The sequence below is a fragment of the Eimeria necatrix genome, genomic scaffold (assembly GCF_000499385.1).
Source record: "Eimeria necatrix Houghton genomic scaffold, Enh_scaff17, whole genome shotgun sequence".
In the NCBI taxonomy this organism is placed as follows: domain Eukaryota; phylum Apicomplexa; class Conoidasida; order Eucoccidiorida; family Eimeriidae; genus Eimeria; species Eimeria necatrix.
The window spans coordinates 117,244-140,790 of NW_013655030.1; the positions used below are offsets into that span (position 1 = coordinate 117,244).

The 23,547-nt window shown below is 48.8% G+C and overlaps 6 protein-coding genes across 6 annotated transcripts; all 6 read right to left on the bottom strand.

Moving 5' to 3' along the window:
* Positions 1 to 976: 976 nt before the first annotated feature.
* ENH_00022740 (hypothetical protein, conserved) lies at positions 977 to 2,516 on the bottom strand (the record flags this gene model as incomplete). Its single annotated transcript, XM_013584564.1, has 3 exons — positions 977 to 1,247; positions 1,439 to 1,553; positions 1,706 to 2,516. The coding sequence occupies 3 exons, from the start codon at positions 2,514 to 2,516 to the stop codon at positions 977 to 979; spliced, it is 1,197 nt and encodes a 398-aa protein (XP_013440018.1).
* A 4,496-nt stretch (positions 2,517 to 7,012) lies between these two features.
* Positions 7,013 to 7,702, bottom strand: ENH_00022750 (hypothetical protein, conserved; the record flags this gene model as incomplete). Its single annotated transcript, XM_013584565.1, has 1 exon — positions 7,013 to 7,702. One exon carries the CDS (start codon positions 7,700 to 7,702, stop codon positions 7,013 to 7,015), a length of 690 nt encoding a protein of 229 aa, XP_013440019.1.
* Positions 7,703 to 8,272: 570 nt separating this feature from the next.
* Positions 8,273 to 8,999, bottom strand: ENH_00022760 (hypothetical protein, conserved; the record flags this gene model as incomplete). The annotated part of the gene is made up of 3 exons (XM_013584566.1): positions 8,273 to 8,317; positions 8,391 to 8,684; positions 8,895 to 8,999. 3 exons carry the CDS (start codon positions 8,997 to 8,999, stop codon positions 8,273 to 8,275), a joined length of 444 nt encoding a protein of 147 aa, XP_013440020.1.
* Positions 9,000 to 9,549: 550 nt separating this feature from the next.
* Positions 9,550 to 11,934, bottom strand: ENH_00022770 (hypothetical protein; the record flags this gene model as incomplete). The annotated part of the gene is made up of 5 exons (XM_013584567.1): positions 9,550 to 10,443; positions 10,555 to 10,897; positions 11,040 to 11,474; positions 11,622 to 11,725; positions 11,884 to 11,934. The coding sequence occupies 5 exons, from the start codon at positions 11,932 to 11,934 to the stop codon at positions 9,550 to 9,552; spliced, it is 1,827 nt and encodes a 608-aa protein (XP_013440021.1).
* A 2,886-nt stretch (positions 11,935 to 14,820) lies between these two features.
* On the bottom strand, positions 14,821 to 19,006 carry ENH_00022780 (subtilisin-like protease, putative; the record flags this gene model as incomplete). The annotated part of the gene is made up of 6 exons (XM_013584568.1): positions 14,821 to 15,422; positions 15,650 to 16,129; positions 16,351 to 16,655; positions 16,817 to 17,166; positions 17,305 to 17,465; positions 17,599 to 19,006. The coding sequence occupies 6 exons, from the start codon at positions 19,004 to 19,006 to the stop codon at positions 14,821 to 14,823; spliced, it is 3,306 nt and encodes a 1,101-aa protein (XP_013440022.1).
* A 1,657-nt stretch (positions 19,007 to 20,663) lies between these two features.
* On the bottom strand, positions 20,664 to 21,527 carry ENH_00022790 (golgi SNARE protein, putative; the record flags this gene model as incomplete). The annotated part of the gene is made up of 1 exon (XM_013584569.1): positions 20,664 to 21,527. The coding sequence occupies one exon, from the start codon at positions 21,525 to 21,527 to the stop codon at positions 20,664 to 20,666; it is 864 nt and encodes a 287-aa protein (XP_013440023.1).
* Between the last annotated feature and the right edge of the window lie 2,020 nt (positions 21,528 to 23,547).

Below are 23,547 nucleotides of genomic sequence, written 5' to 3' on the forward strand. Positions count from 1 at the left end.
AGTTTATTTTGTGTGCGCGTATTAAGGCATACCACCGACCGTGGAAACATCTAGGCTCTCAGTTTGTGTGCAACACAGGCACTGCGAGCTGCGGATCTCAGTCAAAAGCAGATAATGCAGAATGAGAAAGGGTTGATGATGATGGACAATTAGACTCACTTCTGCGCACTTCTGCGCAGTTTTCGAAGTGAACGGCTGACTGAAGAATTAAAGACTGAAGTCATGTTCGCGGTCCTTCGAGGCACGAAACGAACGGTAGCCATCTGCGCCAGTAACTCCTTTTAGTAAGGTGCGTGGCTGTGAAACGAACCTAGCAAAGATTAAAAAGCTCACTTGTTGCCAGTTAGAAAGAGCCACTCGAACTCCACTTAACAGCGGGATCTGAATCGCTGTGTGGTCGTGTTGGGTTCTCCCTGTAACTCTGTAAAACGCTCTCACGCAAGGTGCCACTGGTAACTCATCCACTGGTTTGATAGCAACGAAAACAATACACCTACTCAGGGGACAGATACTAGCGCGCTACGCGTCTTTGGGAGGCGAATGAGCCAACGAACAGCATCGTTGCACCAAGAGGAACTGGAGTGGCTTTGCGGCCAATGAAAACACCCCCTGAGTTCGATAATATTACAGTTCTACTGGCAAATCGTGGAAGCACTGCAGCTTTTAGTCAACAAAATCTGAATCCTTCTTGCTCCTAATGGAAGGTGGAACTATGCGTAGTACGCATTTAGAGAAGACTGCTGCTAAGTAAACAATTCACTCCCCCTGGGGTAAAACAAAAAGTGTAGTGCTCAGCAGAGCTTCATAAAAACAAGAGGTCTGGACTTTTAAAGCTTGTTTGTGTGCATGTAGTGCCACTCTCTCTCGTTTCCCCATTGGCAGTGTAGAGTAGCGGCACATCTCTTCTAGCATCGTGTGATTCATGAGAAAAGTAGGCACGCTGGCTCCCCCATGCATTGGATGATCTGCGAGTGGATCACTTCCTATTCTTCGGCTGAAGGGGCTTCTGAGAATCTGGCTTTGACGAGCCCTTTTGACAGCCCAGACGGCCAATCCACGGCAGGCCATAGACCCGTACACCTGTAGCTGGATCTTCTTTTTCGGAGCGTTCGTCATCTAATCTGTATTCAGATAAAGTGGTCTCTAGAGGACTGCCGTGCGTTGATGTTTCGCCTTTGTGATGAAGGTGCCGTTTGATCGAGAAGCGCGGCCGTCCGCCTTTTTCAGCAGCCGTTGAGAGCGACTCACTGTAGATCGCAAGCAGACGAATGCACAGAAATGTAAATTTTCGTACTGGTATTAACTCGCGCAACGTGCTGTGTTGTCGGAGGGAATGCACTCTGAAGAATGTGCCCCAAAGGAATTGATAGAAATGGCTGAAGCTGTATTCGTGCTGCAGAAGTCACTTCTAAATCAAAAGAACTGTATATTGGCTTACAGTGCACAAGAAACTTGTGACTGTGTACAAGCCACCTCGATCAAAAACTTCGTCGTGAAGTCTGCCTTTTGTTGATCTGTCAGCGCGTCATCTACAGCTATAATTGTCCCCACCCCTGCAGGCAAGCAAAATCGTAAGCGCGGAGCTACAGTGTCAGATGGTGGCGAACTGAGTGCAATTAGAAAGATAGCAGCGTGCAAAGTGTGACTTTGTTTTTGTCAAATCAATTTGGTTCCAAACATAGCAAGAAGAAGGCAGTTGTCTCACCCCTGGTGCTCAGCATTAGAAGAGTTTGTACTCCCTTTGAAATTTCAAGTATCTGGTGGTCGCAGTAGGAAGTAGTAGGCCTGAGTTGTTGGCCTTGACGAAGATAAGCTTCGCAGTGTGGTGGGTCCTCTCTCATCAGTAGCAAGCCAAGAAGAGATATATGCATTAAATTCATGCCAACAATTGCACAATTTATATCGTCAGAGCCCTGTACAATCTTATTCAGGGACAGAGCCCACGCGGCTTGTGGAGCTTTTGTGCATAGTAACTCTGGGATAAAGCTGCTGCACGGTGGGGACTCAGGAGTTCCATCCACTGAAGAAGTCCGTTTCGCTGACAACAGATCTGCAACTACTGGGGGACGCCAGTCGCTTTTGGGCTCTCTTTGTGGGGGCAGAAGAGTTGAGAAGGCTGGCGGGCAATCAGCGTTTTTGGCCGTTGCAGTTCCATCGTTGGCAGATAAGCCAGCTACTTGGGACTCCTCTTCTATTTTTTGTTTTCCACTCTCTGCCATGTTCTGAAGATTTTGGCAATCTGTAGCTTCTGGAAGCAACAGCAAGGACTCCCGAGAGAAGCCACAATGCATTTCGGCAACAGTCCTTTTCGGCTGGTTGGCAGGAGAGATTGAATCGTGATGTTGCATCCGACGCGCAAACATGTGCAGACTGAAGTCTCTTGATATGCGGTAACCAAATAGTCGTCTTAGCACAGGCAAGCTTTCGAAGGGAAAATGGGACAACCGGATGTCAGGGAGGAGCAGCAGATGGCTTCTTGATTCGCTGACAGACGCCAATTGACCTTGGGCAAGCATTGTTGATAGGGACCAGTGCAAAATTTGTGCACCTAATGCCTCAAATAGCTCTTCCACTACTTCGTGAACCTGGTCAGGATACGTATACAGAGATGAACGCAATGCCTCTTGTCCAACGTTGTTGCTTCGTGACTCTTCTGTTTGGATAGCCCTTTTATTCCTGGTCAAAAGGCATTCTGGAAGTGCGCGGCGCTGCACAAAAAACCGCCATGCCCCAGAAGAGCCATCTGCCTGGACATATGGGTAGGCAGCGCCGAAAAAAATGAAGCCACGTGCGCAATGGAGGCAGGAAACGCAACAGTTGCGAGGTAGCCATGCATGAAGAACTGTTGAGGGCGTTAGGTCTGCAAGATTTGTCATGCTCGTGAAACACGAGCGGGAATCAAGCAGCCTGAGACATAAGGAAAAAGCCACAATAGCGCAAGGATTGGCTTGCAACTACACTCTTGTATAAGTAGGCGTGGCTGACTACACTGGTCATATCCAAACTGGAGGATAACGGGAGCATTCTGAACCGCAAAGGGGCGCTTCCTCAGCTACGCGCCCACTTGTTGACAGCTTGAAATCTAGGCAAGGCTCCAGCATCTCTCCAAGACTCCTTTAACCGCCGAACTTCCTCTATGGCGACGCTCTCTGTCATTTGTGGGTCCATAAGTTGTAACTGCAGCAGCTTTGCGATTTGGGCAACCTTGGCAGCCTGTAGAGCGACGATTGTGGCGAATGCGCGGTCTAAATGCTCTACATTCCTATTTCCGAAAACACTGCTGAGAAGTTCCTCGCCCAAGAATGTTGCTTCAGTGAGGTGGCCACTCGCAATACAAGCTGAAAATGTTTCTTCGACCTCAGCAGAAGCAATAGATTGACTGTGATTTCCTCGTGGATCTCGATGTAAAACAGCAGCTAGATAGTTCAACCACCTCTGTTGGCCTTTTGCGCCCTTGTCTGCCTAAAGGATACAATGCATTCACACCAGATGGCATCGTCCGTTCGTATAATCTTGCCTTTCATGTGACGCATGCAAAGTCGTCCAGGATGTTTTGCAATCTAGAAGCACCAGGGAAAAATGTTGCATCATGCGCCGCCTCCCTATACAATTACTCACAAATGCAACAGCACTCCGAATATCTTCAATCCAGAGATCTCGTGATGCCTGGTCCTGTGTCTCATCTTGCGCCCATGGGCACAGCTGCACGCACGCCGTCAAGCCGAGAAGCATCTCCCCTGTAGCCGGCGTATTCACCTTGTACTTTCGCGCTGACGGAAATTCGCGCGGGAGTTGTGGAAATTGCTATTTAGTTTTGTAGCAGTAGCATTATCTTACCTCCTGTAGGCCTCTTTCTTGTGCAATCAATCTGTTGAGAGCCTGTAAGAACGACTGTTGATGCCTCACCATTGAGCACTGGCATGCCCACTGAACATCGAGAAGGGACTTGCCGGAGATGTCGCCGCAGACATTACCCTTGCCAGTCTGACGTCGGCACATACCTACAGTCCTAACGGCCCCAAGATCCTCTGCAGCTTCTGCGAGGCGTTGCTGCTCAGCTTTCATGGAGTTAAGAGAAAAGGCATCTTCATATTGACTCTCGTAGAGCCACTGCTGCAGGGCACGTCGCTTCTCATCGGCACAAACTTTTGGGAGGGTGCACTGTGCAGCATCCGAGGGGAGAGCAATGCCGTTGTCCCTTGTACGAATGTTCTGTGTTCCATCGATAACTTGGTGAAGGTCTGCTCTCCAAAATTCTAAAGTCACTAGCTGTAGCTGATGGCGGAAACAGACCAAGTGAACTCCAGCCACGGTAACCATGTCAGCCCACGCCAGAGCAGACTGATGAGTACAGCGCTGTCCGCTGCCAGATGTAATGAAGTTTAAGGTGGCTTTTGACTCCAAGTCGAGTCCCTGGCACGCAAATTAGCCAGTCAGTAGCCTAGAAACAATGAATAGCACCATTTACCTATGTATTAGGAGGCAACAAAGATACCTGACCTCTGCAACAGCGCTAGAGCTTCTCTATTCAAGCTCAAATGAGTCTCACTGCTAGGACTCTGTGAAGAGCTTCACTGCATTCTTGCAAGTCGACGGGCGTTACAAGTGAATCGTTGCTACAGTAGCTCAACTCCGCAGCGGAGCTTTTGCGCCTTTCCCAATGGTACGCTGTAAAATTTTCTTGGTCTGTCCACAGAAACCGCATTGCTGCCTGTAGGAAACGAACTGCTCGAAGACAATTGGTGGCGCACACCCTTAGCGGTTTCAGTGGGACGCCAAGCTCTTCAGTTCGGTCCAGCAAGTTTGATAAAATATTCACGGCCTCGAGAAATTTCTCTTTCCAATAGAAATGCAGGCTGCCTCCTTCTGCCGTCCATCCGAGGCAGTACAGAGAAAATATATAATCAACTTCGAGCCCCTTTAGACGGTGTTTCCACACGGTAAGACTCAGTGGCCATTGAGGAACCTCTGCAGTTGCAGCCCCTCTGCCAAACCGAGACTGGTGAAATCGGCTTGACCATGCGCCCGTTTTGCTGGCCTTTTCGCCTCGAGTAGAAGCAAAACTAGAGAATTGCTGGGATCCCGGATGTGAAGCGGGAGATCGGACTACGATGTTACCACTTTTGTCCAAGGTGAAGCCCGCTGCAGTGCTTGAGGCAAGCTCCGCCAAAGTCAACTCAATAAGCTTAAGCACTGGTATAGCCTTCAGAAGAGTGCCTCTGGAAGCATGTAAGTTCTGCACGTCTCACGCAGAATGTCAATTGAAGTTCACTAACACTTAGTAATTCTTACAAATTCGGTTCCAATGTGCAGCGTATGACGCACTGAGACACAGGTTGAACTCAGAAAGTTGCACGATAATTCAACTCATATTCATATGTGCTTTTGCGGCAATATAGTAGCAGTCGTATCAGTCTGTCGTATGTATGTGTGTATTTGGAGCGGCATGGAGCCTACCCATAAAGCCTCAGCAAAGTTAAGGGCCACCGGAACTTCAAGCTCGGCGAAATTTGGCAAGCTTGTGACCGTGTCAAGTAGCTCCAGTGAGCCATTCACATCACCCTGGCGAAACCGAGACGTGGCCAACAATGTCACCTGCCGAGTAAAAAGGTTGGGGTTGCAGTCTTTGAAGTCCTGCAGGCTTGGCAAGTAGGAGGAGGCTGAGCAGCCCAGCACAGAACTAAGACCGACCTCCCCAATCAGTAAGCACTGCTCTCCGAGAGTTATCAGCAGCTCGCCTATAGATATGAGCGAGCATGTTCGTTGCAATGTCACAACAGATAAGCAACAAGCTTGTCTTCCCAGCGTTTTTGAAACTCCTCCGCAAGCCTCAGTGACCTGTCCTAGTGCTTCTGTCCATGATCGAATGGCCGACGGGGAGAAAAGTGGCAACAACTGTTGAGCTTCATTTAAAAACCCGCATGCCACGGCTCCCCTGAATATTTGTATGTTAAGCGATGCCTCTAGCAGGGACACGGCTGGATGCACGCTTCCAAAGCTGTTCTCAACAGAAGTGGATCTCTGCGATTGGAGCGAAAGCAGGAGGAACGCTTCTGTGATTTTCGCCCGTAGCCGCGTGAGCTGCAATGCCCAGCTTTCTAACCCGAGCTCAAATAAATGGGCCTCTGCCTTGGTTAAAAGTCGAAACCCTATAATCAGGCTGGTAGACCATAACAAAATGTCGCGGGCTGCCAGGGTGCCTTTGTGTGTGTGTGGCTTCAGAAGGGATATCAGTCCGCCTTCGTCAGCGCAAGCCCGCGTACGCAGGTGGTAAAGTGGTGTCTCTTCTGTGGCTGATGAAGAACTGCGCCTTGACCCTGATGCTGCCAAACGAACTGGGTCACAAAGGCTAGCAGATGCCCATGGATTCAGTTGCACAGTTGCCTGATACAGTTAAATAACCGCCCATAGACACACAGCATCCGTCTGTGGACAAAATGGCTTTCACAGCTTCTTGTAACCTGCCACTGCAACAACTATTATCATCTTGATGATCGCTGCGCTCTAGGCAATTTCGCGAGTAGTGCAACGCGCTCTGAATTAACAGCAAAGGCTTGCCTCTTTTTGTTCCAAACCAAGCTCAACCCGGTCACTTCCTTCTCCTACTAAGTTCTCGTTATCATATCCCTGGTTCGAGCTGTGACGTTCGGGATTTTCGAGCATCTGTGATGATAAATTAACCATTTGCCTCACTGAATCTGCAGCCTCTGCCGGGTCTGGAGAATAAAAAATCTTCATGGCTTGCGTGTGCAGGAGCAACAAGTGGTCAAGTCTCAGCAAAGTGCCACTAAAGGTCATGAAGCTTGTTAAGCACGCTGCTGAGTCCTGATGGCAGCCAGCGTCTACCTCCGAGTTATTTCCTGTAAGCCCTGACTGCACGCAACTCAAAGATTATCAACATGGAGTACGCGGTCAGGAAAACTTACACAGAGTGAAGAGTTGGTTGCTTTATTAATTGCGCCCGTATTTTTATGACGTGGAATGACAAAGAAAATCGATGCTGTTTGAGTAATTAGTTGTGGCCATCTCCCTGGCCGCTCACCGCCTGCTGAGACTGGAGTTCTTTAAGAAGTTCCACAGCAGCACGAATGTGTGAGCTGGCCTTTGTCCATGAGCGCCCTAAGCTTAGGAGCCACTCTGCAATTTCTAGATGGACAATGATCCCATGGGGATCTTTGCCTGCTTCAAAAAGATTAAGAGCTCCTTCATAAGCTTCCAGTGCCATTGGCGCAGTGCCAGGATCTTTTTGGGCAAGCCGAGCAAAGCATAACAGCAAGTCGGCCTCACTTGACGTCTCACTCCTAGCAATGGTGAATATTCTAGGAAGAAGATTAGGTGCCCCAGAACGGGTCAGAGAAATAATCTGCAGCTTCATCAAGGGAGCATGCAGCACCTTAGGAACTAGTAGCATTGCGCTTTCAGCCATGCGGAAGAGCTCATCCCACTTCTTGCCACAAGAAAGGGAAGAAAGAAGTCCCATGCACATGCGGGTTATCAAAGTTATCTCAGTAGACCGGCAACTGGTGGGTATAATGTACAATGCTGATTTCACAGCCAGGCAAGCCTGTTCTCCGTAATACTCATCGTTTACAACTGGAGCAGCAGCGTTCCACAGTGCCTTTGCTGCAAAGAGCAGAAGTGGCAAGCAATCTGAGTCTTTCCCGTATTCACAGGCCTGAAGTAGATGGCGAATCGCCCACATATTCCCATGCCTGTAGACAATCATGCCAATCATTCCCCTCAACTGCATGCTGATTCTAGACTGTCCCGATGTAGGTGTCACTGCAGCAGAACGTCAGGTGAGTTGCAAGCAAGTGTCCCTGCACCAGTACTTCAGTTGCAGCTGCACGCAAATGCTGCTTACATGGTGAGGTCCGTAGCTAGAAGCGCCAGTCCCGAAAGAACATGTGCCACTCCCCTCCACAGATGCAATCGATGGTCAGTAACGGGAGGAACTTTATACGGTACTTTACAGTACCTTTCCCCAAGAGCCTGAAGTGCGTAGGCCGCCGATAAGCCTGGGAAAGCTGTAGAATTTACAGAAAGCGATGCAGCGGCGAGGCGCGCCCACAATTCAGTCTTCACACGCTCAACTGATTCTGTCAATTCAACGGACGCAGATGCCGCCATGGTACTAGTCGCAGACCAGAGCAGCTCCCCGCATTGAAGCAATAAGTTTTCGCGAGTGGAAGTGTCCTTTTCCAGTATTGCTTTCTGAGCAGTAGATGAGCAGATATGGCGAATTAGACCGTCATGGAAAGACATACCGTCACTATTCTTTGGAATCAGCTGGTTTGTCATTCAATCCTTCTTGATCCTGAAGTGACAACGAGGCATTTCTTCCGAAACATTAGTATGCTGATCGGCCATGCACATACTGGTGTACTTACCTCAATTTGAAGGAGCACCAAAATATCTGGAGTCAATTTGGGCACTGAAACGTTCTCCATCAGCCCAGGAGCCTGTCCCTTGGGTTGTTTTCCCTTGTTCGTCTTGTCCAATCCTCCGCCGGCTTCTGAGGTAGCAGTGAGAGGTGGCTTTAGCAAACGTGAGAGGATCGGCTGAGGTATGTCTCTTAGCATAATGTCTTGAAGCAGCGCACCGAGAATCGTCCGCCTGCTAGAGATATGCCAGAGGGGAACCTTGGAACAAAATTCTTGAACTAGTCCAAAGTCTTGAATAGCCTGATATGCGGGCACTAACGAGTGAAGCCTAATATTAATTCCACGAACGCAATATTATTTCATTAGTTTTGTGGGAAAGCTATATTGTTTCAACAATGCAGAGAGGAAACAAAGTTGAGAAAAAGTGTGCACCACGACGTTGCAGATACTTGCTCCCCAATCTGCAAGAAGAGTTGTTGGCCGGCTTTCAGGGAAGCCAAGCTGCCTCACCAGGGCAGCGCGGGAACAAAACTCGGTAAAGATGTGCACCACCACGTCGCAAGTATTCTGTGGCTGTTCCAAAAGCCGCTGGAAGACTTCTTTTAGGACTGGCATCAGCCTGCTGATTTCCTCTACTCTTGCCGGACTGTTTGAGAGGAAGCTTCCATATATGTTCCACGTGTGAACTGCTCCGTTGAAGACAAGCCATGTTTGCCCAAAAGTTTCGCTGAGAGCGCCAAGCCGCTATTATACAAGCATGTTTGACATTACCAACAGTGCATCACGTAACATTGTTGGAAAACACACGCAAGTAGATTACTTACATTATAATTACTTAGGGCCAAATGCTGGCTAAGATACATGCATCAGGCGGGGCTCAAGAACGCACCTAAGCCTAGTCCCAAACAAAAGTAAGTTGTGAACTCGCTGGTCCTCCCTTTCGTCATCAAATGGTTTTGCAATTGATCCGTTCCGGCTTCCTTTCCTTGAAGGCTGCTCTGGGGGTTGAAAGCTGCCGTCAGCAGTGCGACACGAGGAAGAAGCATCAGCATTCCCGCAGGCGCCAATATCTTTTGATTTGCTCCAGCAAACAGCCTGTGTGGATCAGCATGATGAAGAACAACAGCAGCGGCTAGATAAGTTAATGTTATCTTCTGTACGACGGCTAATACAGCTCTAATTTTCTCCGTGTCAAAAAACAAACCAGCGCATATGCAGCCTCGATAACGTTCACGGCCAGCTCAGTTTCAAGTGGAGGCCTTAGTCGTACGCGCAGATCAACTGGGGAAACCGCGTCGAAGGACTCAAGATTCTGGACGGGTGAACTCAAACATTTCTCAGTCCCGTGGACCATAGAAAGAATAGCAGTTGCAGCTCGTGCTGTGGCATTAACGTCGCCAACATCACGTGCGCGGGTGACTAAATGACCAAAGGATGCTATAATACACTTTACTGTACGTTCACCACTCAAGGAAAGTGCTTGCCTCCGAACGGTGGATGCCATTGCTTGTTGTGGAGAGACAATGCCTCGCCTGTTTGTGCCATGCCGATCAACGCGAGTCTGACGGCTACTATTTTTTGCTTCATCATCAGCTAAAAGGCGCAATGCTTTTTTGCGAAGGCCCTCAGCAAGATCAATAAGCGTTGATATCGGCTGCGCGAGCCTGACACGAAAGGCGATGTGCTGGAGCTGCTCAACAGGACTGCAGTTTCCTGCAGTCAGGGATAGTAAGCTAACTACTTCACCCAACCGCCTCAAGGACCAAGTCAGAGGCTGTGAATATGCAGGGTCGGCTTGGTTTGCAGCAGTTTCCTGGGTGCAAGTAGACGTCATGACGGGATTTTCCGTAGCACTCGTCGCGGGCTGAACCGCTGAAGCTGGCTCAGTTTTGTAGGAAGGCATAGAACAGTAACTATATTCTATTTCGAGAGCCTTGTCAATTGTAGTTTGTGCTGCTTTGAAAAGCTCTTCTTCTATCTCGCACTGAGCTAACTGATGGGAGAGGTGCACTCGAAGTGAGATTTGGCTTGACTGGTAGCGATCCAGTGCATTACAGGCCTATGTAGGAAAGCGTATTGCAGACATAAAACACAACTCGTGTAGACTTTGACGATATACAGTAGCTGAAACCCTCACTCTGCCCTGCATGTATTGTGGAGCTGTGCTAACCTTCTGCATGTTTCTGTAGACCAGCCGCCGAAATTCTGGGCCAAGGCACGGTCTCGCGATATTCCACATCGTTGCGACGCAGGTCTCCACAAGGTCCCCAGTTTCGCTTCCATGCGCTACAGATGTAAGACACTCATCTAGGCGTCTGATAGCCTGCACGCGGAGCTCTATTATTGGGCATGGTTCATGGATAGAAGCGGTGAGTAAAGAAAGGCTGGCTGGACCAGAGAGACTAGTACTTTCCTGGCTGTAAAGCTCTGTTAGAAATTCATGCAGGCGCAACTCTGTCTCTATGTCCAGCATCCGTTGAAGCACCGCGGCGTTTGCAGTTCCAGCCTGCCACCTGTACCAGGAACACCACATACACTCCCACATCTGCATGAACCTTCCGTCCGCCGTGCCCTTTCTTGCAAAATCATTCTAAGAAGTAGCTGCTGCTAAAAAGAACAAGGCTACCATTAAGGCACAGCGCGCTGCAGCGCTACCTGTCCAAGGCCTTCGTCATTATTCTAGCAAGTACCCAAAATTTGTATGTGAGCGCGGCCTTGGCTACTAAGTAGCCTGCAAAATGTTCGTTCTCCCCCGCATTTCGAGGAGCCTCAATGGATTTTTGAAGGTGCTGCAGCTGGGCATTAACAGCCTGAGCTGATCCCTTGATAATAAGCTCATCCCGGACAATTTGTGGCAAGTGCGGGTCCAAAGTTGCCCAAGCTCTCAAAAGCTCACTGCACTGGGTCTCTGCTCTAGGACCCGCAAAGTGATCATTTTGTAGAGTGTTTGATCCAGCTGTGTGAGCTGCCTTCCCGTGAAGTCGCAGAAGAGATATCGCTGCTTCTACTGCATTTGACCAGTGTGGAAATTCCACTTTTGCTGGAATTGGGCCGACGGCATCACCCAGTGTTCCTAATCCCCCACGAATCCTGCAGCAGACTCGCTAAATTGAATGGTCCGCCGAAGTCTGCTCCTTTGAAACCACTTTAACATCATCCATGAGTATTGTGGTTTTCCAAATCTTACACAGAAGCATGTACAGCTAAAAACATTTGGGGGGTTGGGTCATCACTTACATTGCTAGCTTGCGCTCCAAAAGGTTAAGGCACTTACGCCACTGCGGTAGACGCCCATGGAGAGCGTTGGCTTCAGCGCATAATTGCATGGCATCTTCAATAACCTGAAATGAACGTCATAGTTCTGAGATGAACAGAGCAGTTTCATTTGTTTGGTTTTCCCCTGGGTTCAGTCATTTAAACGTATAGCTGATCGTACTGGCATGTCCACTCTCCTGTTTGCTTATAGCTGCGAGCACAGTAACATGTGTATCTTGTTCACTGCAACAATGTTAGAGCCAGACCTTTTGAGCTTTCTGGCGTCGGCCTCCATCCTCAAAACAAAATGCTGCGTAAAGAAGAAAAGATACGACGAGTTTGAACTCGCCTGGATCATTAGTTTTATGAACAGTTCCTTGACCTTGGCCTACAGAAACTGAAGATGCTGCAGCCTGTAGGCTTTTGGCATTTTTTCCAAGACCCTTCGATGTAGGCGCTTCTTGAAGCCTGCAGCAAAAGCCCCAGAGTGGCTGAGCGGCCCGTCAAATCAGACTACTTTACTCTGCAGCCTCACTTAGTTGCCTTGGTGGCGCTTGAAGCTCTCCCATTCATCTCACTGTAGAAGCGGCAATATCCTCTCCAAACTGTTGCAGAAGCTGCGAGCCCAAACTGGCCTAGCAAATGGCTTCAGTAGAACCAACAAAACTTTGATGGCGTGGTGCCTGAAACTCCCCGTTCTGTGGTAAGACAGTTTACACATGTGCCCGCATTATGGAAGGACTGTATCCTAAGGACAGGCGCTCATGATAGAAGTGTCGCGCGCCCAGTTCCTGCTCATACTATCTTCATCCCACTCAGGTCCGTGCTGGGAATATTCAGAGAAACACTTTATTAGGGAACCTGTGTATTCTTATAACAAGACAGGACTACAGAGCAGGTGCATCCCAGTCAATCTCATACGGTGCTGACTGCGGCTCTTCACCGGCGATTACAAGAGCTTTTTCTACGAATTGGAACGCTTCCACATGTTGTTCTAGTACAACTATACCCTTCACAGCAGCTTTCTGCAGCTGTTTAGTTTCCAAGAATGCCCTGCAGAACAAAGAAGCCCCCTACTCTCGCTGTCCAGTTGTAAACGGGAACACAAAGACTGCAGCATTGATGGCGTTAATGAAGCACTGGAGGCCCGTTATTTTTGTTGCAGCTTTTTAAAACCGCTTTACGAAATGCATGCAACACAAACTCACCGGAAAAGCAGTCCATTTGCTCTTGTTTGCGAGCTTGCAGCTCCAACTTTGTCGAAGAGCTTTTGTGAGTTCGCAAGAACACAAATGTGGGTTTCCACGCTGTTTGCGGGTAGCGTATTGCTCCATGTAATATTGGCCAGTCCATTATGGGAATAACTGCTATGCTTTATACGACAAGGGGATATGATTTTCGCGTGACCAACCTGAAAAACGTGACTCGCTTTGTCCTCGTCCCCGTGAGCGCAGGCGTGTAAGCAAAAAGCAAGAATCATATCTGGTGAAAAAGAAAGCGGATCGAGACGAAAGCTTAGAAGTAACAAGACAATCCAGCCTCTACCAAGTGCGGACGCTATTTCAAGGTCTTCCAACGGTAGAAACAATATCTGTAACCTTAAGTAAAATTCCTGGCCAAATTTTCTTTATTTGCCTAGCCTTTACCTGCAGTGAGGTCCATAAGTGACGTATCTGCCAGCAAGTTAATTTCACGGTATGCCATTTCAAGTTTTTGTGAGGCAAAATGCCCCTTTGATCCATGCTGAAATGGACGGGACTCGTCAATGAGCCGTAGAAGCCGCTGTAGGCGTACTGCAGCCATCTTCCCTTTACCTTATTTGTAGAACTGAGATAGAGGGGCTAACTTGTGAACATTTTTCTTCTTATTTGCTAGTAGAATGTAGTATCGGTAATGAATAGTTCAAGCGCAAATCCAAGAAGCCTGCATTCTACTTTGCACCAGCTCCACTAAAAGCGAGTATTACAGGCGACAATACTTGCAACTTCCTTTTTCTGTATTTATATTTGGATCATCCTTTGAATAGATGCTGGAAATCCAGGTGTCACTGGCCCGAGCGTGCTGAGTAGGCACTGGTCTCTGATTCGTGGAGATGTACCGCCGTCTAATGGTGACACTGAGCGCGCCTAAATACATTGTCTGTGCTCAGCCTACTGTTTAACATCACCCTATCGAGGGTACGTGAGGGTTTATCGCGTTTCGGAGGGTGTTGTTGAAGAGGCAAGCCATCGGCGAGGTGACCCTCCGATTGCGTCTCGTGAAAAAAGAAACTTATTGGCCCAAGCTTTTCAGCGAAGGCTCCAATATTTGATCTTGTATCATTATTAAAGAAAACAAAATATGCACAAATCTTAAGGTGACAGGCGTATACAAAAACCTCGGGTGGATGCAGGGCGGTCATCTACACAAGTAGGAGCCTGGGGACAAGCCATAGCAATTTTCGTCTAGTCACTAGCAAAATCAAGCTTGCCCTCTTCATTAGAATATTTTCTACCGGTGAGTACGAAACTGCAAGTCGTGAATAGGTAGCTCATTTTTCTTCCCAGGAAGCGGTTGCTCGTGAGAATTGATTCTTGAGGAACTGAACTTGATCCATGCTCCATAAACACAACGGCCCCTCAACCCCTTCTGAAGATCAAAAGCGCTTTGAAATAAGTAGGCTAGAAAACAGCACACCCTTGTCCAGGGCTCGAAGCTGCATTAAAAATTCGTGGTGGTCCATTCACAGAGCAACCTGGCAAGGGAGCTGGACAACCCGAAAGATCCAGCGGCGGAAGTCATCTTGTCAGTTGAAGGGAAAAAGAGCTATATTTCTCCTGAGCTACTTCAGTTGTATCCTACCATGCGATATGGTCACTTCAGTTAGGTGGTTTCAGAGCGCAGTCAGAAGTTAATGAGGATATGTTCTAAGCTACCACGGCATACTGGTTAGGTATAACGCAGCCTTCATGAGATATGGCTTCACATGCATCATATTCCTTTCCGCGGAAGGTCGCAGCACTTCGCAGTCGAAAGAGCTCCACACGCGCATCTGGCTGCCAGAAGCTGCCATCATTTGAACTCTGTGGCCTGCAAGGAGTTTTGAAATGGGGGAATCTTGATCAAGAATTCATTGTTCATATCTTCAGCGCTGATGACGATGGTTATGGGAGGTCTGCTGCCAGCCGCAGTAGTCAATCGACTACCGGAAGCACACGCCCAGCAAGCAAGAGCTCTTTGGTAACAGCCTCTCTTTCGCTAAGGAAGGGGGTTCAACAGAGTCGGACAACAAAAGTGTTCCTGGAGGAGAAGCCTGATAAGGCATGCGAGTCTGTGTTTCCGTGGGCAGAGCCTGCATTGGAGCAGTAGGGGTGCCAGCATGCGATCGGGCCATGAGTCCTGATGACGGAGGATATGGAATGTAAGGAGCACGCTGGGGAAAAACATTGCCATTGGCATGCTCCATGCGTGGTGCCCCGGAAAATGTTGTCGGCACAGTGTATCCTGCGGTGGTCTGTCTTAACGGAGACTCCCGCATCTGGTTGAGCCGCTCTCGGTGCATGGTAATGATGTAGTACGCCTGTTCTTCTGGAAGAATGTCTTCGCGGATGCATACTGTGTTGTCAAATGAAGTCATTTTGGATTTAGCCATGGCGATTGCAATATCCCGACTACCCAAGCGGAGGGGCTTGAACCCGTTGACACAATTGCACTTTCGCATTAGCTCTGGCGTGAACAGTGCCTGGCATAGAGCATTAGCACCGCATCCGCCATTATTTGCGCAGGGTCCCCGGCTGGGGGAATCTGAGAAACCAGCACCACAACGCCCTCAGCGGCAAGAATTAGGGAAGAACCAAGTGCACGTGAGTGTTTCCCACAGTTTGTTCGTAGTGCTTAGGAAGGATGCCAAGGAGCGAAATTCTTCAAAACCCGTTTGATCGCAGTGGAAATGCCAGCATAGGTTGAACATATCAAGGAACTACTTGGCTTGTCTTATATTTCCAAAAGAATCGACTTTGCAACCACCTTACTTATTCTGAGGCACTGAGCCGCAGATCCTGAAATACCGTTCCATGCTGTTTCCCCTGGGCAAATGCAGTCAAACGTCCCGCTGAAGTTGTGACATCGGGCTTGTGCCGGGCATGGAGGTGGAATCAATCTTTGCATCCCGAGGCTGCATTCGTCGATGTCTATACATGCTTCCTGCGTCTGCTGGAATCCTTTTCGGCACTTGCACTGATAGCTGCCGACTGTGTTAACGCACACGGAGGCAGGCCCACATGGACTGAAAATACATTCGTCGATATCCTTGCAAAATTTTCCGTCTCCTTCGAACCCACGATTGCATACACACTTCGCTGTTCCCTGCGCATCGGAACAGGTCGCGTATTGGCTGCAAGAAGCTGAGGCACATGTCATGGGAAGAGCGGGAGGGGCGGCGTACGGGTCTATTAAGTCTTCTTTCACTAGCGTGCTCCACGCGTCAACGGTGCCTCCAGTTGCGATCAATCCTGCAGTCAAACAAAAAAAAAGAATCAAGTGGCTGAGCTGTCTGGGGTCAGCCAACGCTTGCCCACCATCGAACAGAAAAGTAGTGCTGCCCACATTTGTTGCGCAAGTGCCTTGTTTTGCTTTTGTATTAAATTAAAGTCTGCGAACGATTTAAGTTAAAATCAGAGAATCTCTGTCGGAAAGCTACGATTTTGTAAGAAATAGGTCATTTTGGGCATACCTTCAAGCTGAGGGTTCTTCTTCACGCTTCGTAGCATCCGTTGAATGACCTGGCGGTAGTTTAGTTGCGGAAGACGCGTCCACAGCAGTGCAAGCGTGCCTGTCACCATGGGTACAGCAAAGCTTGTTCCGCTGACAGACCTGTAGCTCCTTCGGGCCGACGTTGTCATGATGTTGGCACCCGGAGCAGCGACGTCGACTTGCTTCTTCCCATAACTGCTGAATGGCGCAAGCTGCCCGTTGCGACTTATTGCTGCCACGGAAACGACATTATCAAGATCATAGGATGCTGGAAATACAGGTTGCCTGCACAAGAACCAGCGCACTAAACACCAAACGAGTTTATACAAGGGACGGGGCCCGAAATAGCGCGTTATGTTTAACAGTTCTTCACAGTTCTCCACAAAAGGAGCAGCTGAGACTCAACACATGGTAAGTAGGGTTGCCTTCAATGCATATCGCTTCACTTGTCGTTGTCATTATTTCCATTGTAGTTTCCTGCAGCGGCGACGACAATCATTCCTGCCTGTCGCGCTCGTTGAACGGCTTCTTGAAGGCCTCTGAAACCACTACCCCTACCCCCGTAGCTGTTATTTGACAGCATTATCCCTTTTCCAATAGCGTAATCCAAAGACCTCGCAAATGCGCTTATGGTTCCCTTTATATCCTCATTCAGTGCCTTCAGTACTAAGATATCACACCCCCAGCAGACCCCAGTAAGACCTATGCCATTATTCGGCTCAGCTGCAATGATTCCAGCAGAAGCAGTACCGTGGCCATTGTCATCCATTGGTAAGTTTGTCCCCTTTACAAAGTCCTGGACCAGCACAAAAGCACAATGTGCAGTTAAACACTTCACAGAATCCTTGAAACACTTTTCGATGATATAGTGCCTCAATTTCGCAGCTTCGATGTACAGAAGAAAACATAGGACTACGGAAAAATTGCAGCCCACCCAGCCTATGCAATCATCCACGAATCCATTAAAGTCATCATCTATGCCGTTGCCACAGATCTCATCAGGGTTCCGCCATATCTGATTCTTTAAGTCCGGGTGTTCATAATCAACACCGCTATCTATTACGGCAACTGTAAATCTTGGCTTTTGTCCCTGGCCTGATGAAAGCCGCATACGCCCAAAATGTACACACTATTGTCAAACTATTCTCTTGTGGTGACCGTAGTGTGGCGTAAAACCGCCCTTACATAAACACCCCTAAGACTGCTTTTCGCAAGTGGAATATTGTACCTGTCCAGACTTCCCATGCGTTCGGCGCCTCAATACCCCACCTCGTAGGGCCACTGTCTACGATAGCCCACTGTTGCCAAGTGAAGGGATCGTTTGTCATGACCTCCAGCCGGCGACTCGGGGCCCTGTTTATACTGGCCATGCGATGCTGCCCACTTTTGATGGCATCAAGGCGGCGAAGATCCAAAGGCTCCGCAGCTACTTCTCCTACTGCAGCGTCTCCTGGTAGAGGTACTTGGGTCTCGTCGTCAAAGTCGCTGACCAATTGGTCAGTGTATACGTGGCTCACGTAATTCTTCAGCTTCAGCACGGTTGAGATAAACTCACGAACGCGCCACAACGGGGGAACTTCAAATATTTCCATGCCGAGGTTGCGGAGATAGACGGACTGCATGCGATGCGTACCTTGAAACAAAGAAGCGAGCTGGCGAAGAAATCGATTTCTCTGGCCTAGCATTTCTATCCACATGGATGGCTTGTACTCCTTGTAGCATATAATCACATTACGCTGATAATTTGGTAGAATACTGGCAGTTCTTAAGAAAAGCCCAGAGAAAAGTGAGTCTACGTGACGCCCAAGACCTTCCCAAAGACTTCCTGCACCTGGGATGAGCCACTCCTGACCTTCTGCCAGGAAGTTTGCAAAATTCAGGGGGTTGGAAATATCTCTTGTCCGATACAATAGGCTATGAGCCAAGGGAGAAGGTATGGATATACTGCCAACGACTTCAGTGATCGTGCGTGTCTCTTCACGTGCTATCCTCGTCTCCGCGCTTTCGTCAGTGAGTTCTTCGTGTTCCTTTTCATTCTTGTCTACATCAGCGTCATCTGGGCCGTAAAAATCGCTCTCGTTCTCGTAAATGCTGCTTAAAGGTGCCGCCGCTCGATAATCCATTTTATCTTGCCGAGGAGAAGAAGCCACCGATACGTTGGGGTTCTCTCTTTCACCTTTTCCATTGTTAGCATTTAAGACTGCAAAAGGTCTCTCGATCTGGCCTTTTTCCGTTTCAGTTTGCGATAATGTGCGCGCCCTCACCAAATCTGAATGCTCACCAAACCGGAGACTTCTCCGCCGGGCTGGTGGTCCTTCAGGAGATGTTGTTGGTGCTTTAGAAGATGACAACGTCATAATATGTCTGTTTCTGTTTTCAGGACGGACAATGACGCCAGGTGGATGCTCAGGTTCCTCAAATATGTCCTGAAGAGGGCCATTGGATCTTCTGGTCAGGTCGTCGTGATCAGAATACGGTGCTGTATTGCCATGCCTAGAGCCAGAAGAATCTTTGCTGCTAAATCTATGGAATGAAAATGACTCTGTTATGCGTGCGTCATCTTGCAGGGCCGTGCTAAGCATATGCCGTCCAAGAACAGCCAAGCAGAGAGTCAGCGACCAGATGCCAGGGGCCATTCGTTGCAGTTGTCGGCTACGGCCACTTATTATCCAAGCCATGACCATCTCTACAGTCACTTTAGCGCTCAGCAGGTGCTGCGAAAATTCTCTGACTGGGGAGTCACTTTGATGTTACCCATTCACTCAACCGGAAGACCGCGCACGGGGGATTACGATGAGAATTCGGGGAGAAATGAGGCAGATTTTGTCGCAACTCACTTCCGAAAAACTCATTAGCCGTACCGTTTAAACTCGTTAAAAAAAATTAGACACTGAATAATGCATGCATGTTCGGCAACTAAGTACTGTGGGGTCACCGCGCCGCAACCGCCCCTTGGCGCTGATGGTGATCGCCAGACAGCAATTCGAAAGTTCTCTGAAACCCCTCATTATCTAGTTATCAGCATGACCAAACTACACTATTAGAGAAAACCACTTATTTGTCTGTATTTTACTCCCCATAAGCAGAGAAACTGGCTCATGGGAAGAGACCTGGTGATTTCACCCGGAAGAGCCAAACAGCTACACTTCCAACTGAAAAGAGAAGCATGCATCCATATGCTTTAGGTGATTGTGTGCTTGCAGTTCGAGGCCACCTGCATTTCATTTCAGCGGGAGGGGCATCTTTAATACGCAGAACTCCCGCTAGCGAGGGGATGCACCTTTGTACCAGTGTCTACGCGTGATCGAACACCGCATGCTCTCTAAACAAATCCTGGCAGTGAGTGATAAGCCCTGTGTATTATAAAACATTCACGTTACTTTAGAGGCATGGCGCAGATGAAGACTTCTTGTAAGCGTCACACATCGCTCGCTGCCTGCCGTCAAATGTTGGGTCAGCCGCCCGACACTCTACAAGTTTTCCTCCTGTGCAGCCGTCTCTAAGGAGTCAGAAGGAACTGACAGCATATATTCCTGACCTAAGAAGCATGCTGCGTAGACCACCGGAAGATCTGGCTCCTCCAATATGGAGATGAGAGTCGTGGTTAAGCCCAGCGACAATGAATGAAAACAGCGGGTGTTCCCATCGAATGGCGCCTTCTGTACTTCACGTTGAATCCAGACAAAGACATTTCCCGTATTTTCCTTGAGAGCGCATTTTTCCAAGTGGTAAGGCAGTGTCACCTCTGCCTTTCGGCGGTTGTCCTGCCTGGGCAGTAAAGTGCTTTCGCTTAACTCTCGCGCACGTAGAACGAGCAGCCATCTCTGCATTTACTTTGTAGCAATTTGATGCTCTGTTCCTACGGGTCGAAGCATTCTGCTTGGCTGACACGCCCGAGCAAAGCGGGAAGAACAAGCATCGCACATTTCCCCTCCGGTGGCAGCCAGAATACTTCAATATTTACGTTCGTCCCAGGAGTATAAAATAAATAAGTTACAACTACGATTAGGTTGCTCTGCGTATCCCCTCTGTTGAAGGCTCGAAGCAACGTGCACGCGATGCAGCTCCCCCTTTTGTGTCTGGGTTTGACCATTTAACATAAACTTCCGGCACTGCTCATCGAACAACTCTCGGTGCGCAACTAGTGACCAATTCTAAAAAAAATCAACAAATTCAAAACTGGGGAGATGCAAGTGCAAGTTCTCCTCAGTAAGTCTGCATGCGTGGCTGCTAGCTTCACGCCACCCAAAGACCGAATACGTAGCACGGCGAGATAAAAAAATGGACCAGTTCCTATTCAGCCTGAGTCAAGTCATCGAAACTTGTACCGTCCTCTGCCTTGCCCACACTGCTGGAGAAAACGAATATGCTGCCATGATGAAATAGCCTATACACTACGAAAAAAAAGATGAGAGTCATGACCATTCCACCATATACAAGCCATTTGTCTCCCTGCTGTCTTCGGCCAACTGCACCCAACAGTGTGGAGGCGACGCCCGCACTGCTAGCCATATCGAGCACTTTTCTTCTTGCGCTTTTGAGTGACGCGTTTTGAGAGACAAGTTGTCCTACTATGCCCCAGCCTTGGCTAAGTACTGAATCTAGCACTGTGCGGGAATCTTGTAGGCGGTCTCTCTCCTTCGCATACATTAGCTCCGCATTGCGCACATCACCCCATCTCTTATTGTTTTCAGCCTCGCCCAGTAGCAATTTGCGGTCACGAATAGCGTCTTGAACTCGCTGCTGCTCAAAGCTCACACGGCTTTCAGCTTCTCTGCTGAAGCTCTCTGCGTCTGCAGCCATGTCTTGAACTCTTCTTTCCCACATAGAGTACATATTCCGCGACATCTGAGTCGACTTCGCTCTCTCAAGTGCATCTTGAAGTCGAATGACGAGCATGCAGAACTGACGCGTCAGCGCTGAGAACCGTTGCAGCTTTGCCACAGAAGTACAGCAGCTTCCCCGTCCATCCCATCCAACAAACGATGCCGACACTCCGCTGCTGCTACATTCCACGCCCTTAGCTGATGAGGCTGTCATTCCATGCGAAACCGTAGGAGTTGACACCGAACGAAGAAGGGAGTCTAGTTCCTTTCTTAAAGACACGCACTGGGGGTACAACTCTGAGATATTTTCCCCTGGTGGTGTGCCTGCCATTGTCCTAAATCTGAGAAAATCACAGGCAGTCTCGAGTAGTATAGCCACGCTGGCCAGCATGCACCTGCTTAAGGATTGCTTTGAATAGCACCACTCGGCGCATCCCAATTGCAGCGTGCTACCCAGCGCTGGCACTTCCGTGGGCTGGATCTATGAACCCACGTGCAAGTCGAGCAACTCGCTGCTCCCTTGCGAAAGTGAGCGCATATGGGCCCTGGTCTGCAGTCATGCCAACCTTCTCATGCGTGCAGCGTTTGAGGTGGCGTCGTGCTTCCCGAATTGTGAGACCGCACTCAATAGCGGGGTCAAGCAAAAGCACGGGACACCCTTGCATCGAATACGGGCAGTTTCGCCCCCTATGGAATGATTCATAAGAGTATTCTCCCTGCGTCGGAACGTGTTGCCTGAGTTCTGGAGAAGGCGCACACCTTCAACTTCAGCAAACCCGGTGGGCTGATTCATAAGTCCACTGACCATTTTCTCACTAAGGAAGAAGTTATGCAGATGTGTGCTTGTAAGAGTGTCACAGTTGCAGCAGCGGTACGGCGAGCTCCTGCATGCGCATTCGGTCACAGCAACACCAGCCCGGCAAAACCCTGGGTGCTTCACCCAGATATCAATTACTGAAGTGATATCTTCAACCAAAAGTCATGAAGCAAATAGGTAAAGGATGCAGGAAATAACGTATTGCTTGCCTGCATGTATACTCCGTCGTCGGTTACAGCCACTCTGGCGGACACCAGGAGGGTGGGCTGGCTGTTGAATGCTGTGTGATTGTATGGAAGACGAAATGTTACTGTGATTCTATGGAACACGAAATGTTACTATCAGGAGAGGCGACACCTTTCAAAGAAGTTTCAGGGAGTCCGCTAAGGCTTGCTCCAACGTGGTATTAGAAGGCAATGCACCAGAAATTAGGCTAGGGATAACGAGGTGCACACTTGCAAGGGCTGAACCGGCTCGCCATAGCAGGATGCGAGCTACGAGCTTCATAATTGGAGGCAGAATGAGCTGAATACAGCGTAACTTAGTGGGTACCCGGCGCTGCCCCACTATAGCCTCGAAGAGGACTCGGCGCATTCCGCTCCGTTACCCAAATGTGTTTGGAAGAGGTAGTTAGTCAGACTGATGTTTTCCTTGCCTTTTCAGGTTTCATCTTCCCTTTAAGGACCTCGCCAGGTATCTTCGCTGGACTTCACAACCTGAGGTCCTATCCAGAGCTTGCACAGAATTGGCTGCTTTAAGTTGGACAGCGAGTTACTGTTCTTCTAATTTGCCTGGTACCTGTACAGTCAGACGACGGCTTCACAGACCATGGCATTACTATGAGCCATTCATTTTCAGTTAACTTTCTGTAGCCCTTAGGCCACTTCAAAGCTCCGCGCTATAAACTCTGCCTATCCGGATTTCTTCCATCAACTAGTTTTCTTCATGAGCCTTCAGAACAGTTGTAGCTCCCGAATTCTCCAAGGAGCGTGGAGGAGCATCTCGTGATGTATAGATGCCAAGCAAGGTTTAGTTCGATACAGGTTACTGACCAGCTCGGGCGTCAACTTGCAAGAAGCGCGCGCTCCCATTCACATACTAGTCCTTGGTTTTTGTTCATTTGTTTTTTATGTTGATAAATCCAGTTTTGAAGGTGGAGGAAATTGTCCGCAAAAAGCCGCGGTGTACTCTCACTTGCACCTACAGATATTTCACACTCACAACGGAAGTATCACGATGTAAAAGTTTTCAGCATTTGTACAGGTTGCGTCATTGAATTCAACATAGGCCATTTTAAGCAGCATTATCTTAATTAGATTTTCAATCTCAGCATCTAATCCGCAAGAGTACCAAGGTTAAAGCCTGGCACTTACAGCGGTGGGAAGTTGGCAAATGAACTGCGAGCACCGCCAGCAAACAACATCTACTAATGTTCCGAAAACTCGAAAATTTAAAATTGAGTGACTTGGTAAATTCTTAAGTATGCATCGTTTGATACCATTGGTGGCCACACTCTGTAGCGTAAAGTAGGAGC